Source organism: Nymphaea colorata, chromosome 5 (assembly GCF_008831285.2).
Source record: "Nymphaea colorata isolate Beijing-Zhang1983 chromosome 5, ASM883128v2, whole genome shotgun sequence".
In the NCBI taxonomy this organism is placed as follows: domain Eukaryota; kingdom Viridiplantae; phylum Streptophyta; class Magnoliopsida; order Nymphaeales; family Nymphaeaceae; genus Nymphaea; species Nymphaea colorata.
The window spans coordinates 17,924,875-17,942,610 of NC_045142.1; the positions used below are offsets into that span (position 1 = coordinate 17,924,875).

General features: G+C 41.2%; 1 protein-coding gene across 1 annotated transcript; it reads right to left on the bottom strand.

The window, feature by feature from the left end:
- Positions 1–1,818: 1,818 nt before the first annotated feature.
- Positions 1,819–16,968, bottom strand: LOC116254847 (outer envelope pore protein 16-4, chloroplastic). The gene is made up of 6 exons (XM_031630455.2): positions 16,758–16,968; positions 14,925–14,976; positions 14,666–14,697; positions 14,437–14,470; positions 12,807–12,874; positions 1,819–2,263 (listed from the first exon to the last, which is right to left on the bottom strand). Exons 1-6 carry the CDS (start codon positions 16,827–16,829, stop codon positions 2,129–2,131), a joined length of 393 nt encoding a protein of 130 aa, XP_031486315.1. The 5' UTR covers positions 16,830–16,968; the 3' UTR covers positions 1,819–2,128.
- Between the last annotated feature and the right edge of the window lie 768 nt (positions 16,969–17,736).

Genomic DNA, 17,736 nt, shown 5'->3' on the forward strand with positions numbered 1-17,736 from the left:
ATTCTCGTGAGCGTTAGTCATTTAGACTGCAAATGATGGCAGTGCGATACTCTAATTGACAGATGTACAACGGGTTCACTCAAATCTCGAAGCAGCCCTAAACTTTGAGAACTAAAAAAAGGAGGAGGGCTTCGGCCCTTTGCTTCTGCTCCCTGAAACTGCTGTAAATTAATTTGTTCCCTCTTTAAATGGTAACTTTTCTAGCACGATTTTCCACTTTACTAGTACTTAATATTTTTGTTTCTCCATTTCAGGCACGTTAATGATGGCATTTCGTAAAACCAAATAGACTTAAAAGCTTGACTATTGAAAATAAAAGAATGCGATTCTCATAGTTTACTGACAAATCAGCAAATATAAGGAGCAAAATTGCAGTATCTTCATTCAAGCAGCAACTGTCATGACATATTGGCAAACATCTTGTCATCTGAAACCATTAAATATTTATGAACAAAAAATTTTGGACGATACATTTGAAATATTGGCAATATGTAAACGTTTTGCAACTTCAGAAGCAAGAAGAATTACGTTTGTAAGTGGAGGATTGCTACTTGCCGACAAAAGAGAACAGGTGGCGCATTAACAGTGTGACCCACCGTTTTTCCCTGATCTATTCTCTCATTCCAAGCAAAAACGTGATCTCTGCGTTGGTGGCAGATCTTCAAGCAGCTCATAACTTACCGGTTTATTAAAATGCCTTTCACGTTTCAAAAGCCATCGCTGGTGTTATCGCAAACTGACAAGCTAAATTATTGGGCTTCTGAAATAGAAAGAGCAAGATACACAAAGACTTTCAAGACCACCATGAGCAATTAAATCGCCATTCAGATATACCATGTTAAAAGTAACTTTACAAGAAAAAGTAAAATGTCATTTGTAAAGAAAAAGGAATCTCTTTCAATCTGAACATATTTAATCTTATGACTTTTGCGATGCCAACATCTACAAAAGCTATGCTCTGGGAACAACAGAATCATTTGACAGACAATTAATCTAATCGATGTCCAACATTTATTTAAGTGCAGAAACCAACTTATAAATGGAACAATGATAGAACTTTGAACTATTTTTCAGAATCTGCTAGAATACTGAAAGCAGTTAGCAAACCACACAATAAGAATTTTTTTTAAGATATGAAATAAATAAAAAAAATCTGCAATAAACATTTCACTTGCAGCCATTTATTTGATGTCTCCAAAAGGTAACAAGAGAACCACTCACTTTCCAGGCCACCGCAGTTTACTTGCACTAAAAGGTTCTTCAGAGGTCAAAAACCATGCCAGAGAGTTGGCTAAATGTGCAAGTTTGTCTGTCAGTCAGAGACCATGAATTTAATTCTTCGAGAGGCATTTAAAGCCATGATCCCCAGAAGATTGAGCCATTGACACAATTGCTTTTAAGAAAGGGAAAGGGCCAACTCACACTGACCGTCAAACTCCAGGGTGACAAGGTTTGATTGCCAATGGCTCATGAAAACTATTGCTTTTTCATGCATATATACTACTTTATCAAAAAAAACCGACCTGTTTTTCCCTTCTATTTCTTGGGTGCCATAAAATTTTCTACTTCATAAACGTTCCTTTCTGCAACCAAGCGTCATATTAGAAATATGAACACGAACCCACAAACGCAGAGGTATTGGCTGTAGCAGAGTAATCAGATCCATGCATTGTTTGCTTCAGTTGCCACATGCTACACAGCAGGCTCAATTTTTAACAGCAACCATTTAGAGGCGTCAGTTTTTTCATCAAGTTCTCAAATCAGAGGACCTGCAATCCCCATTTATAATAGGAGGTCAACTCTGTCAGGTGACGCATATCCTGTTCAACATTAATAACTAAATCCACCGAATACTGTACCTGTTCAAGATGAAAAGGGAAACCACCCTTCGTGCATATTTTGATTCAGGTTAATGAAAAAAAGGCCTTGAAACTATTCACTTTTTGATACATGAGCATAACCACCCCTTTGTACACGCTGTGTGTGGGGGCGCTAGACCCTTTCACAGCTACTAAGAATTGGCTATCAGCCAGCAAAAGAAGGGAGAATTTGTTTAGGTGGCTCAAAAATAAAGATAGATGTTAATCAACATTTACTGTCGTTGTAGGCCACTTTAAGCATCTCTAAATCAGATTTTTCGCCAGTGGTCAGCTGCAGCAGCAATTCCAGAAACCACAGCAGCAGTACTGAAGATCTGCATCCAGCTCTTGGTTTTTGCAGCCAAGAGAGCTCCCGTTATTGCGCCTGCAACACTAGCATTCACCTGCAGAGAGAATATAAAACAATTAGCATAGTGAAAGCAGTAGAGTCATGGGACACCTTGAAACTGCCCACAACTTTTTCCAGTGGGAGATACATAATAAAAGCTCTTACTAGTTTAATTGTTTAGCTTATTTCTTTTATGTGAATTGTTCTAGACGGAGTTTGACCACACCAACATTTTAAATGTATTGTGAAATGCAAGCCAAATCGACGTGGACAGGGGCTGTCACCGGCCGACTCCTTCGGACCGTGCGGCGCGGCAAACTCTTGCTAGTAAGCCGCAAGCCTTCGCCTTGTTCAAGTGGGCGCAAATCACTTGAACGTTTTTTCGAAAACTCAAGACACAAAGTACACAAAGAGTGTGAAAAGAAAACTCGCAATATATTCACTTAAACAGTTGAGTACATCATTAGGGAAAGCAAGTAAGCTTTTACACTTTACTTACAAAGGATGGCCGAAGCCGCTTATAGAATTCTCATGCCGACCATCCAAAACAAGGAATCCCAATCTTACACTTGGGGCCGGTTTTGGGAGGGTGCTCCGACACAGGTGAACATTCGAGCTTACACCAAGACTCAACATAAGCAAAGCAAATACAACGAAAGCAAATGATGACTATACAGACACGACACAAGGGAACAAGCTCCTCCGTTCAAATCAAGTGTCGTCCTCGGCGCTAGCAGCTTCGTGGTAGATCCTGACTTCTTCTAGATGGCTTCGCTTCAGACGAAAGACATACTCTCATATTGGCTGGTCTTCATCTACCCACTTGACCAAGTATCGCTTCGGTTCGCCAAGGAAGTTGACTTTGTGTCGAAAGATCTAATCTAACTGTCGGTCGGTGGCCCTCCGGGTTGAAGGAGCTCGTTGCAAGATCGCTCTCACCACGACTGGCTTCTCTCCGGGTCTTCATCATCGGCATAGAAGGGCTAGAGGTTGCAGGCGTGAAACACAGAATGCACCTTGAAGTCTGGCGGCAAGTCTAACTTGTATGCTAACTTCTCAATCCTCTTGACCACAGTAAACGGCTTTTCATACTTTCGGATCAGTGCTCTGTGACGTTCACAGAAGATCCCGAGCGGTCTGGGTATAGTTTGACAAGAGCTTGGTCTCCCACTCGAAACTCAGCAGGTCTTTGATTCTTGTCAGCCCATTTCTTCATCTTTTTGGCGGCCTTGTGCAAGAATGCCTTAGCTACCTCTGTCTGTTCTTGCCAGTCCCTGACGAACTGATAGGAGAAGCTGAGTCTTCCCTTCTTTTGGGCAGCAAGAGTGTGAGACATCAACGATTGTTGTCCAGTGGCTACTTCGAAGGGGCTGTGGTCGGAAGACTCTCTCTTCTGCAGGTTGTAACAGAATTGGGCAACATCGAGCAGCTTTACCCAGTTTTTATGGTCGGCGCTAACAAAGTACCGCAGGTACTGTTCCAACAAGGCATTGATGTGTTCGGTCTGACTATCAGTCTGCGGGTGGAAGCTTGTAGAAAACAACAAGTCTGAGTCAAGCAACCGAAACACTTCATGCCAAAACTTGCCCGTGAAGCGAGCATCGCAATCGCTCACAATACTCTTCGGCACGCCCCAATACTTCACGATGTTTTTCACAAACATCTTCGTTGCCTTCTCCGTTGGACTCTCCTTCGCAGTTGGGATGAACGTGACATACTTAGAAAACATATCCACAACAACGAAGATAGAGTTGTAGCCATCAACTCTGGGTAGACTCACAATGAAGTCCATAGAGATGCTCTCCCACGGACGCTCCGGAACAGAAAGAGGCTCGAGCAGGCCAGTGGGCTTCTGGTTACTCCACTTGTCCTGCTGGCAGATGAGGCAGGTCTTCACATACACCTCCACATCGTCGTGCATCTGGGGCCAATAGTACCCCCGTTCGAGAAGGGCCAGAGTCTGCTCCTGGCCTGGATGGCTAGCCCAAAGCGTATGAGTCTTCCCCGCTTCGACACAAAAACGCGTCCGCCCTTGGTGAGGAGCAATCTATCTCGTAGCCAGAATCATCGAGTCTTCCCCGCTTCGGCCAAGGCAACCAAGTGTTGGGCCGATGAGTCCTGCCACATTCCTTCACGAACCCGCTCGAGGAGCGCACCCTCCAATTGGGCTTCGGAGGACCCCGCTCGAGAGGCTGCAAGTTATGTCTTTCGACTCAACGCATTCACTACCATGTTGGTCTTGCCAACCTTGTATTCCAAAGCGAAATCAAACTCCGCCAAGGATTCTTGCCAACGAACCAGCTTCAGAGTTCTGGGTCTTGAAGAAGCTGGTGGCGACATTATCTGTCTTGAAGACAAATTTTGCCCCCAGTAGGTAATGCCTCCATATGCGCAAGCAATGCACAATGGCGGTCATCTTCCGTTCATGCACCGTGCACCGCTTCTCAGGGTCCTTTAGCTTTCGGCTCTCATAGGCGATCGGGTGACCGTCCTGCATTAGTACTCCACCGATGGCAAAATCTGAGGCGTCTGTGTGTACTTCAAAGGGCTTTGAGTGATCTGGCAACCTGAGAACAAGCTCTTGTACAAGGGCACACTTCAGGCCTTTAAAGGCATCTTGGGCAGACTGAGTCTAAATCCAGAATCTATTCTTTTTGAGAAGGTCAGTGAGGGGCACCGCTATCAATGAGTACACCGTGATGAACCGCAGATAGTAATTGGTCAACCCAAGAAATGACCGCAATTCAGACACATTTGAGGGCAGCTTCCAATCTTGGACAGCTTTCACTTTCTCCGGGTCCATTCGCAGTTGGCCATCTCCTACAATATGGCCGAGGAAACTGATCTGTCGTTGGCCAAAGAGACACTTTTCCTTCTTCACATAGAGATCATTTTCTCTGAGTACCTGGAACACCGTCCTCAAGTAACCGACGTGCTCTTCTAGGTTGCTGATAAAGACCACAATGTCATCAAGGTAGACTACCACAAACTTGTCAAGGTAGGAGTAGAATATCTTGTTCATCAGAGTCGAGAAAGTTGCGGGGTCATTCGTCAACCCGAATGGCATGACTAGGAACTCATACGCTCCATAGCGGGTGACACAAGCTGTCTTTGGTTCATCACCTTCTACGATTCTGACTTGCCAGTAGCCGGAACAAAGGTCTAGCTTTGAAAAGATCCTCGCCTTGCCCAACTGGTCGAACAAGTCCACAATCAAAGGCAACAGATACTTATTTTTCACCGTCACTTTGTTCAAAGCGCGATAATCCACACAGAGTCTCTTGGAGCCATCATGCTTCGTCTGGAACAATACAGGGGCTCCAAAGGGTGCCTTAGAGGGACGGATGATACCTGACTCAAACATATCATCAAGCTGCTTCCGCAGCTCCTTCAGTTCGGCCGGTCCCATTCTGTAGGGGACCATAGCTGGTGGCTTGGCTCCGGGAACCAAGTCAATCTCATGATCAACTTCACGCCTGGGAGGTAGGCGTTTGGGCAGCTGGGGGGCATCACTCCCTCAAACTGCTTCAGGACAGGGGCTAGCCCTGGGGGAATGACTCTCGGCTGAGGGTCATCTTCTTGTAGACGTACAACCACGAAGAATGTTCGTTCCTCATGATGCACGCCCTTCTTCAGTTGAATTGTCGACAACATCGGCTGGGACTTGCTTCTGGCGGAGTGGCAGTGCACTGTATGGGACTGGTCCGCACCCATCAACGTCAATGTGTTGAACTTCGGTAACATCATTGCATTCTAGCCTCTAAGGAACTCCATCCCAAGAATCACCTTGAAATCGTCCAGGGGTACTACGGAGAAGTTGGTGACTCCCGTCCAGCCTTCAATCTGAACTGTTGCACCCTTCGCTTCTCCTAGGATGGGCCTGGCTTCGGAGTTCGTCATTTTAAGGGTCCTCTGCTGCGGCACAGACTTCAATCTCACTCGCTCCACCTCCTCTCTTGAGACGAAGTTATGCGTTGCCTCGGAGTCTACCATTGCAACAGTAGACATTCCATTCAAAGTGACGTCTAGGTACATCAACTCTTTGTTCACCATACTGCTAGACATTGCGCGACTTTGAACAACATTGATCGTCTGGGCGGCACCCATCTATGTTTGCCCTTCTTCAGTCTCGCCTTCGGTGGCCCTCGCAGCATTGGCATGCCCGATAGGTCTCACACGTTTCGGGCAGACACACACCTGATGCTTTCCTCCGCAGATCCAACAAGTCACTTCTCTTGGTGGCCTAGTGTAGTCCTTGCGAAAGAAGGGTTTTCTCTCGGTTGGCTTCTGGGACGACGATTCATTTCTGGTGTCTCGCCGTTCCTCCTTCTTACCACCATGGTCGGACTTCTTCGTAGACTTGAAGGTATCAGTGTAGCTTCTGTGTTGGGTGTCAGCCAAGCGCTCAGCTGCCACATATGTCTACTCCAAAGTCTCTGGATTCGATCTCTCCACGTCGGCTTGGGCCCAAGATTGGAGCCCTATGATGAACCAATGAAGTTTATCATTTTCTGGCATCATAGGTACGTCCAGCATGACCTTTTGGTAGGCCCTGATGTAATCTCTCAAGGCACCTGTTTGTTTCAGGTTCGCAACCAACCGATAAGCATATCTTTCGGCATCCACCGACATAAAGTATTCATTCAATTGCTTGCGAAAGTTGTCGAAGGTACGAATCGTGCAATCTTCATTCTCAATGTCCAACATTTTCCGTCTCCACCAAGCCATAGCATCTCCCTCTAACAACATCGTTGCGGTCTTGATCTTCAAGTCCTCTTCTGCTATGTTCTGCAAGTCCAGGTAGTAGTCAACTTGAAACAGAAAGTTGTCGATCGCCCTGGCATCCCGGCTACCATTGTACTTTGCCGGACGTTGAACGTCGATCCGACTGGTCCTCTCTTGACTACTACTGGATGAGTTAGTACGTAGCAATCCCTGGTTTGAAGCCCGAAGTCCAGCGACTTTGTCCTGTAGGGTCTTCACCAAGTCAGAGAGTGATCGATTCATGGCCACTAACTCGGCCATCTGTTCTCGCATCAACTTCATCTCCTCTTTGAATCCCTGAAAAGTTTTGGTAGCAAAGCCGATGGTTTCCTCATGGGTGGCCACATCTGCGACCAACCGATTCACCGTCTCCTCCAGGTTTCCCTGGTCATGGGCCGGGCTCGTCTCCTCTGGACGGGCCGGCTCCTTGCCTTTGGTACCTCGGAGATTGTATTGTGATGCCATGACGTCCTCCTCAACAGCAGCAAGTCGGCGTGAAGCTCTACACCGACTCTCCAATCGCTTCCCTAGATTGAGCAGAATTTGGGCTCTGATACCAGTTGTCACGAGCCGACTCCTTCGGACCGTGCGGCACGGCAAACTCTCGCCAGTAAGCCGCAAGCCTTCGCCTTGTTCAAGTGAGCGTAGATCACTTGAACGTTTTTTCGAAAACTCAAGACACAAAGTACACAAAGAGTGTAGAAAGAAAACTCGCAATATATTCACTTAAACAGTTGAGTACATCACGAGAGAAAACAAGTAAGCTTTTACACTTTACTTACAAAGAATGACCGAAGCCGCTTACAGAATTCCCATGCCGACCATTCAAAACAATGAATCCCAATCTTACACTTGGGGTAGGTTTTCGAAGGGTGCTCCGACATAGGTAAACATTTGAGCTTACACCAAGACTCAACATAAGCAAAGCAAATACAACGAAAGCAAATGATGACTATACAGACACGACGCAAGGGAACAAGGGCCTACATTCAGTAAAAGAGCAGCATGTGTAATATTCCACACAATACAGAATACAACATTTATGATACTGCCTGCAAGTGTGTATTGTTCATTTATAAGACTGGTTTTTGTTTTTCTCAAGATCTTGGGGTAATCAATAAGAATCTTGAAATAAATAAAAGCTGACTCAGCTAAAACTACCAAGACAATATACCATAGACTTTACTGCCTTCAATTTTCACTTTTCCCTAACTTTTGAAATGTGATGTTCAAAATATCTTAACAATTGAAGGCACACAAATGACCCACCATGGTTTCGTTTTACCAAGGTATGAAAAAAGTAAACTTAACAGTTTATCCATAGAGAGACCCTTAGTTATTATCCTTGCAATGAAGCTTTTCCTTGTTCAATTCAGAAATTGCCCTGGTCAAGGTAACTAGCAATCTTCTGGTTGTGAAGCTACATTTCCTCAGTTGGAGCTCTGCACTTTGTTTTGCTAGTTTTTTCAAGCGTAAATAAACCTTCCCACCTATATGCCTTCAAAATCTGGCCAATCTTTGTGATAAGCAAAGAAGCCCAGAACACAACAGACATACATGAAAAGTCCAAGTCATTCATGTAATTGTCATGAATGCAATTAATTCACACAAAAAAGAAACAAACAGCAACTTGCTTTCAAAATAAGCACACATTTTTTAGTAGGATAGCTTCAAAAAGATTGCAAGGTTTCATCAAAGATTGGCCAACAGTAGTTGTCAAGGTAATCCTCCATATCCAGAAAGGAGCATAAGTTGTTGTAGAAACGGTAAAGGCGAGTAGAACAATGAACACACACGGATGTAACGTGGAAAACCCCTCAACTAGAGGGAAAAAAACCATGAGTGAGGAGGATTGGTGCCCACTAGCAACCAGACACTCTCTCTCATAAACTTTCATTCAAACTGAAAAGAGGGATTACAAGGGTATAAATAGAACCCAACAACATAACAAAGTGGATCGGGTCCAGACCCAAACCCGTAATAACCAAACCCATCAACACTCCCCCTCAAGTTCGGCATACAGATCAAACACGCCTAACTTGGATACATTTCTCTCAAATGAAGTAGAAGACAAGGCTTTGGTCAGAACATCAGCTGTCTGGTCTTCACATTTCATGTAAAGAAGAACAAGTTCTTTGGCATCAATTCTCTTTCGAATGAAGTGATGGTCAATCTCAACATGTTTTGTCATGTCATGTAACACATGGTTGTTGGCCAAGTTGATTGCTGACTTGTTATCGCAATACATCTTCATCGGTCTTTCAAGCTTTATACCAATATCGGTCAACAGTACTTTCAGCCACAGTAGATCAGAAACTCCCATAGCAACTACTCTTTATTCTGCTTCAGCACTGGAACGAGAGCAAATGTCTTGTCTCTTACTCCTCCACGCTACGAGATTCCCTCCCAAATAAATAGCAGTAGCCTAAGGTGGACCTCCTAGTGTCAATACAACCTGCCCAGTCTGCATTTGAGTAACCTTCAATCCCAAGAGTGTTTTGCTAAACATATAGGAGACCCTTGCCAGGATTCCTCTTCAAGTAACACAAGTTTCTGTCGACAGCCTTCAAGTGAGCATCCGTGGGAACATGCATGAATTGACTCATCACATTCACAGCAAAGGTAATATCAGGTCTAGTGATAATAAGATAAATCAACTTCCCAACTAGACGTTGATATCTTCCTTTGGCCTCTTCACAGAGAGGCTCCCCATCTCTAAGACTCAGCTTGTGCCCAATATCGAGAGGAGTAGAGGCAGGTCTACACCCCAGTTTTTCGGTTTCATTTAACAAATTTAGAGTGTACTTCCGTTGATTTAGCACAAGGCTAGTACCAGACCTAGCAATTTTAATGCCAAGTAAATATTTTAGCTTACCAAGGTCTTTGAGATCGAACTCGATCACCAACAGTTTCTTTTGACTTAGTTATTTTATCTTCATCATCACCTGTGACAATCATATCATCAACATATACCAACAAAAAAGTAACTTTTTGCTCATTTCTCTTCACAAAGAGTGTATGATCTCTATTCCCTTGATGATATCCATATTGTCTCATTACAAGTCTAAGTAGTTCAAACCATGCTCGAGGGGATTGCTTCAGCCCATACAGAGCTTTCCTTAGCTTGCAACATTTTTCGGGTTCCTCATATCCTGGAGGCATACACATATACACTTCCTTATCAAGGTCTCCATTGAGAAAAGCGTTCTTGACATCATGTTGGTACATCTTCCACTCCTTTATCACTGCTAAGGAGATAACGACTCTGACAGTCTTCATCTTTGCAACAGGGGCAAAGGTCTCCAAATAGTCAATTCCATATTTCTAACTGAACCCATTGGCAACAAGTCGAGCTTTATATCTGTCTACACTCCCATCTGGCTTATATTTCATGGTGTAAACCCACTTAGATCCTACCAGATGAGCCGCTCCAGGAATCTTTACCACCTTCCATGTCCTGTTTCTGTTCAAGGATTCTATCTCTTCTTGCATAGCATAAGCCTATTTGGGATCACACTGAGCCTCAGCAACAGTCCTGAGAACACAGCCAAAAAAAGAGATGAAACAAAACAATTGTATTCCTTGCTCAGTCTAGAATATGACATGAAGTTACCAATAGGGTGTTGAGTACATGACCTGACACCCTTTCTGAGAACAATGGGTAATTCTTCACTTTCAGCCTTTGCCTGAGTACCTTCAACTGACATCTCTTGAGCACGACTTGGGTCATCCAAGGAATGAGTAGCATTAGGATTGGGAGTGGGATTTTTGTCACCAAAAGGTGTCACTTCGTCAGCTTCATCAGTGGGTCCTGCCACAGGCAACCTTCGCCTAGAGTAAACCTGCCCAAACAAATGGTCATGTCCCTCCTTATCCACAGTTGAACATTCATCATCCTTATTGTGCTCTAGAGGGTTAGTAACCTGAATCTCTTCCTTCTTGTATTCTATAAAATCTGTAAAATGAATTTCTTGATTTGGAGAATACTCTTCTCTCATTGTAAACCTCTCCCCCTGAAAAGAATTCTCACCAAAATAGGAAGCGTGTTCTAGGAAGGTGACATCTTTGGTAACATAGGCACAACCAGTGGAAGGGTCTCGAGACTCTCGACACTTATATCCTTTTTAAGTGGGGGAATAACCTAGAAAAACACCTTTAATCGGCCTTGGATCAAGCTTTTTAATATTAGGACTGTGATTGTGAATAAAACAAACACAGCCAAAAACTCTAGGTAGAAGAGAGAAAGGTTCACGACTCCGCGGTAACATAGAATGAGGCGTCTGTCTGCCCATCCAACACACGACTAGGCATACAGTTAATTAGATACGCACTGGTCAACACAACATCCCCCCAATACTTTTTTGGAACATGACGTTGAAAAAGAAGAGCTCGAGTCATATTCAATAACTGACGATTCTTCCGTTCAACAACTCCATTTTGAGGATGAGTATAACTACAGGAAGTCTCATGAACAATTCCCTCTTTTCAAAAGAAGCTATCAACAAACTGACACATATATTCACGAGCATTGTCAGACCGAAAGGTCTTAACAGAGGTCCAAAATTGCGTTTTCACAAGACAATGAAAGTCTCTATGACATTAGGTACTTCACTACGGTCTTTCAGCAAGTAAACAAAGGTGTTACGAGAACAATCATCTATAAAAGTGATAAAATACTAAAAACCATGACAAGAAGGAATTTCCGAAGGCCCCCACACATCAGAATGAATCAAGGCAAACACCTCATTAGAACGATGGATAGAAACAGGATATGAAGCCCTAACATGTTTAGCCAGGTGACAGACATCACAAGACATCATAGTTATATCTAACCTGGAACATAAATTAGGAAACAATTGTCTAAGAATTCCAAGAAGAAGGTGTCCAAGGCGCTCATGCCAACACAAGTTATACATATCCAGAAAGGAGCATAAGTAGCAAATCAGAACTTGGGCAAAATAAGGATGGACACATAATGAGTTGCCAATTTAGTAGACAAAAAATGAGATAGGCAAGTTCTTCCCAAAAACTGTTCCAAGAACTCTATGTTTTTAACTCCATCTAGTTAAAAGTCCATGGATAACATCTAGGACAAAAGAACAAATTGAAAAACAATCAGAAGAAAATTTCTAACATGATAGATAGTAAATTATGTTTTAAAACATAATTGTCTGTTTTAAAACATAATTGCCTGTAACCCAATTCATTCCAAAGAACCAACATAAACATCATTCATGCGGCTGTATTGAGGTGCTCCTTAAGAAATGTCATCAAATTTGAGAAGAAATAGGTGAATCTTTTATTTGATCAAATAGTTCAATCTACAATCCCATGAACTTGAAAGAGATGCTCCTCGACAATTGGATAATCAGAATAAGAGAGGTTTGCAGTCAAATTAAGCTCCATCCAGATTGTCATTTGCTTGAAACATACCTCATCGCCCAGTGCCTGCTCAACCTTTGAGCAAACTGCCTACTTTCCAATAGCTTGTTCAGAATGCAATTCAGCAAGCATGCTTCATGCATAATAGGATGATAAATAAAATCTCTAACAGAAGAAATAAAACCTCTGACAGAATAAACAATGGGTAATGTCATGTGGTACATCCAACGATTTGGATAATTTCGTTCGAATCAGAACCAATCAACATCATCATGCCAGATACCAATCACCTGTGTCAACTACTTTCTCACACGCCATAGAAATTCTATATCAAATGGATTAGGCTTGGAGTTGAGCAACCCATCTGGCCATCCATCATGACTACCCACCCACTTTCAAACAGCAATTGATATGAAAGAAATGCAACAAGAGGGAGGAGAAGGAGGCTTTACCCAATCCTTCTTCATTCGGTATCTTTGGATTCCACAGTTTGTTGCTGATAAAACTCCAGCAAAAAGCCCTAAGACAGAACAACTAATCATATCTGCAGCTGCCTAATGGCAAAACAAACCTGGAAATTTCACAGCTTGCTCAAATTGAACTAGTTGCAAACAAATAACAAAATACAGGAATAGAAAGAAAAAATGCAACAGCCTTCACAAATTATTTATAAAATATTGATGAGAAAAAGACGTGAAATATCTCATCCCTTTAACATGAAATGATGGACAGGAAGCATAAAGGTGGACCTGTTGAATACTCATAAGGGGCGTTTGGTAAAAGGAACACAGTGTTCCATTAATCTATCCCAATCTTTGGAAGACATTCATGGAATATAATGTTCCTATTACTGAACACCCTTTTACATTCATGGAATATAATGTTCCTATTACCGAACACCCTTTTCTTGGACAAGGATATCCATGGTGTCATATTGAGTCTCTATTTCAAATGAAGTGAGTAAAACCTGATAAAACAGGACAAATGTCACAAATATCAACTTATTGTAAACTAGGAATAGAGAGAGATATGTAAAGACTATAGAAGTATCCGCTTCCAGTGGCTTCTGGATCAACCAGGCCAGAAGCTATACCATGATCAGCATAACCACAGCATCAGTAACCAGGCCCTACTTTGAAATCATCCAGCACCAAAGCATAGGTTTGGCTTGACCGACAGTAAACAAGCTTTTTTTTTTTTCTGGGAACTGAAAGGTAATCTCATCAAAAGGAGAAAGAACAAACACCATGCTTAGACCAGTTCTCCACTGTCGCCAAATCTCAGCAACAAGCAGGTGATAGAATATCATGGCATGACTTTATACTGAAATGAATATACACATACAGCAAAAAGTACACTCTTTGTCTTCCAAAAAGCCACTGGAGATCTTGGACTGAACCGCTGTTTTTGCAATATGAATTATAGAACAAAAACTTGCCAGCTGTCATTTGAATTCTGATGTTATGCAATTTATTGCCATTCAAAGCAATATGCTCATCATGTGATCCTCCGTCCTCGTCCAAGATGCAATTATACATAAGATGTGCTGGACCGGTCAGAGCCACACTATCTGAGTGAGAGATGTTACATTTCCAAACTTAAAGGTATTGTTCCCCACATAATGGAACAAAAAAATGATTATCATAAAATATATGATGAAATTAGCAGCAGATTGTTTGCCACAGAAACAAGTAAGATATAAAGATAAAAATCAACTTTTATTGATTTCCTACAATTTGAAAAGTCATATGACATTTCAGATAGGCAAGAAATCAGTCATACACGATCCAACCGGAATTACTCTTTGGAATCAAGGTCTGCAAAAAATAATTTTTAGCAAAAGACCATTAACTGAACTAAGATCAACTATAAAATACTTAATCTTTTAGACATTGGTATGGATAAGATATGTACAAGCAAGTGACTGGAACTGTGAATTCTGTTCATCCAAAATTCACTAGCATCAAGCTGACCTACATCAACAAGTAATGCAGAGGGATTTGAAAGGAAATCACCAAAGCTGGTCCTATGCATACTAATCAGCATCAGAGTAAGAATTTTAAAGGAAAATGATATGATTACCACATTGTATTCCATATTTGCCAACACAGCTGGCCTGCAAAAAATTGTCATCATCAGAAAAGAGAACACATGAAAAAAGAATATGAACAAATTGAATATTAAATTTTATTTGATGGGCAAGGAAAAATAGTTAAATAGACCATCTCAAATTAGGATTGTACACCAAACTCAGATGGACCATTTCTTATTAAGCAACAAAGAATTAACAATCAACCATTTAATTTCTTACCACAACAGCAGTCCGAGCAAGACCAGTAAGACCTGATCCCACAAGAAAAGACAAGTCAGAGGCATAAAACATACACCACATGCAAGTAATAACTAAATGGACAAAAAAAAAAGAACCAAATGAAATCCACTTAAATGCCAAATGGTAGAAAACTATGTTGCATAATCTCCCATCAGAATAGAAGATTAGAAAAAAAAAAAAAAGCTTATTGCTCTCTTTTCAAGTACAATAATTTTAGTGTAAAACTTTCCTTTTCTACCTCTTTTCTGAGCTTCATAAGGACCAAAAAACATCCCCCAAGCACTTCCTGCCTAAAACAAACATAAATTACTGTGAACATACATCCAAATACTAATGAAGATAAGACTGTAACACTGCTTAATCTTCGTACAAAACAAAAATAATATTTTAAAATGAGCATTTTAAATTAAAATATGAATGTGGGTTTCGTTGTAATGACATGTCTATAACCAATCTTGTATGAGCACATGAATTGTTAGAAATTGACCCAAATTTTTGAATTTTTACAATTCTTGCCAATATTTAGAAGTGAGACTTGGAATTTTTCAGTGAGGATGCTAAATTCACAAAGACCTAGATTGAATGACCAAAGAACCTGACGAGTGAAAACAATGCAGGTCTCGGAAATATGCATCGAAATTCAATCCAATTATTGAAAGAAAACATGTGTATGGACTCAAGTAATACTTCAATTGGTTGGTTTCTTCCTGCTTTTTCCTCATTTAGTTATTCATTATCACGGAACGACATCTTGACAAGTCCAAATTCCATGATCATGGACCCGAGGAAGTCAAAACCAAAAGATAGGCTAATCCAAGAAGAGAAAATGTATTCAAAAGGTTGAGCATCCAATGAAGAACTGCTATTCCTGTGGTTGCTGATGAAGAATATTTGATGTCTCAAAGAAGCTAAGACCGAGTAGGATTCATTGAGGTGCGTTAGCTTCTGATAAGAAACTCCAATGTACCTTCCTGCCATATTATGAGCCAGGTTTGGTAAAGACAGGCCAATCAAGAAGAGGGACTGTGTTCAACAAGTTGAGTGTCCAAAAAGAACAGCTCTTCTTGTGGTTGACAGTGAAGATCATTTGCTCGTAGACTCGAAGAAGTCAAGTCCAAGCAGGATTCACTGAGGTGCCTTGGAATCAGATGAGCTACTTAAACGTACCTTCTTGCCATATCAATAAGCCACCGTTGCTGAAGACAGGCTAATCCAAGAACGGAGAATGCATTCAACAGGTCGAGCATCCAATGAATAACAGCTATTCATGTGGGTGCTATGAAGATCGTTTGCATAATCTAGCAGAATCAACTAGATTTGGGGACAAAAACCTATACTCGGGACAAAAACCTATACATCAGTTTTTGCTACTACATAGTACATATATATTCGTTATTCAATATTCAATCTATTTCTGGACTGTATCGTAAGATTAATCTCACTAATCCCACCATACATGCCCAGAAGAAACCTAACTAAGAAACAGAAACTGCACCAAGAAAAAGCGCATAACACCAAGGAGATAATCAGATGGACGAACTTATTGAAAAAAAAAAAAAAACTGTGCAAACAAGACTAAGCAACATTGCCCAAACCAAGTCATAATTTGCCATGTCAATGAAATGCTAACTTGACTTAACATTCCTTATGCTTCAAAGGAGCATCTACTTATCCTTCTTTATGTTCTAAGAAGTCTGTTTCTGTGATCAACATGACACTGGACATAATCAATCGTAAGAGAAAAATCTCACTCTCAAATCAATAACAAGAAGATGGCGACCATTTTAAGCATCAAAATTGACAACGGAAAATTGCAACCAAGAAAACAAACGAATAGAAGTGCTTGCTCATATCGATGACCACCGACTTGACGTCCCCAAAAATGCCAACCGCCAAACACTCTTCCAAATCTCAGATGTGAAGACTAACATGAAATTCGTGAATTTGCACGAATAAAACGAAATGGGGAGTGACAACTGATCTTGAAATGCTGAATTCAACAATTGTAACTAGAATTCAAGCTCTTTGCTATGTTACACGAAGATAACAGTAGGAAGGGAGAATAATATACCGCTCCAAGCCTGAGGAATGAATCGACGGCGAGGGAAGAACAAGGGATGCCGTCCCTCAACTCGCCGTCCATCGCTTCTTCTCGCTTGTAATACTCTTCCTACTTCACCGATTCAATCCATCCGGACCCAAGAGGCACCGCCGCACGCCGGCGCTCCGGCTACTAGCCTCGCGCGGTCGCGCCCATTGTTTTCGTATTCATAAATATCGGAGGAACGTCTAACGATAGTTTGAAGTTTGCTTTTCTAAAAAATTAAAAGATAAAGAACCATAAAGTTTCAGTATTGCCTAAAGTATAATGTCAGCAATACACAATAAAAGTTTCTATGTACCAACTATTTAATTATATCATTTTGTTAATTATTATAAGAGATATATGCATGGCTATAATGTCCTTTTAATAAATAATATATATATATATATATATATATATATATATTTAACAAAAAATACTGAAAATGTTGTTATTTTGATAACATTTTAGTTACAACTAAATTTTTTATCTGGTAAGACTTCTTGAAGCAACGCTCTGATACAATTTAGATAATATATATGGTATATATAAAAGCAAAATGACATGTGAATCGATTCTTACTAAAAAGTAAGAAGTTAATTGTTTTAAATTTTAAAGTTCGTAAAACCTAAACTAGAAATCATTTTTTATATTTTTATATTTCATATATTGTACATTTATAAATGTATAAAATAAAGCTGTAAAACACTCGAAAGCATGTACAAGAAATGTATTTAAGAGGCAGAATCCAAATATCGATCCTATAAATAATAACCCCCTTTGTCATAACAGTTTTCAAAATAACACAATAATAGTTCGAGAAAATAGCTCAAATGGATAGGCTGAAACACGATATACGGTGGTCTTTAATTTCAGTTGAAGTACACGGAGATCTCACCCCTTGTTACTGATACAGTTCTAAGCCCTAAGATAAAGGGAAGTAAGGGGGCGCTTCGGCTCTTGTTTA

Coding starts and splice junctions, on each gene's coding strand:
- LOC116254847 (XM_031630455.2), bottom strand. CDS start 16,829: ATGGACGGCGAGTTGAGGGACGGCATCCCTTGTTCTTCCCTCGCCGTC. Junction 14,977..16,757: donor CATTCCTCAGGCTTGGAGCG/GTATATTATTCT, acceptor TGTTTGTTTTAG/GCAGGAAGTGCTTGGGGGAT. Junction 12,875..14,436: donor CAAATATGGAATACAATGTG/GTAATCATATCA, acceptor GTTCTGTCTTAG/GGCTTTTTGCTGGAGTTTTA.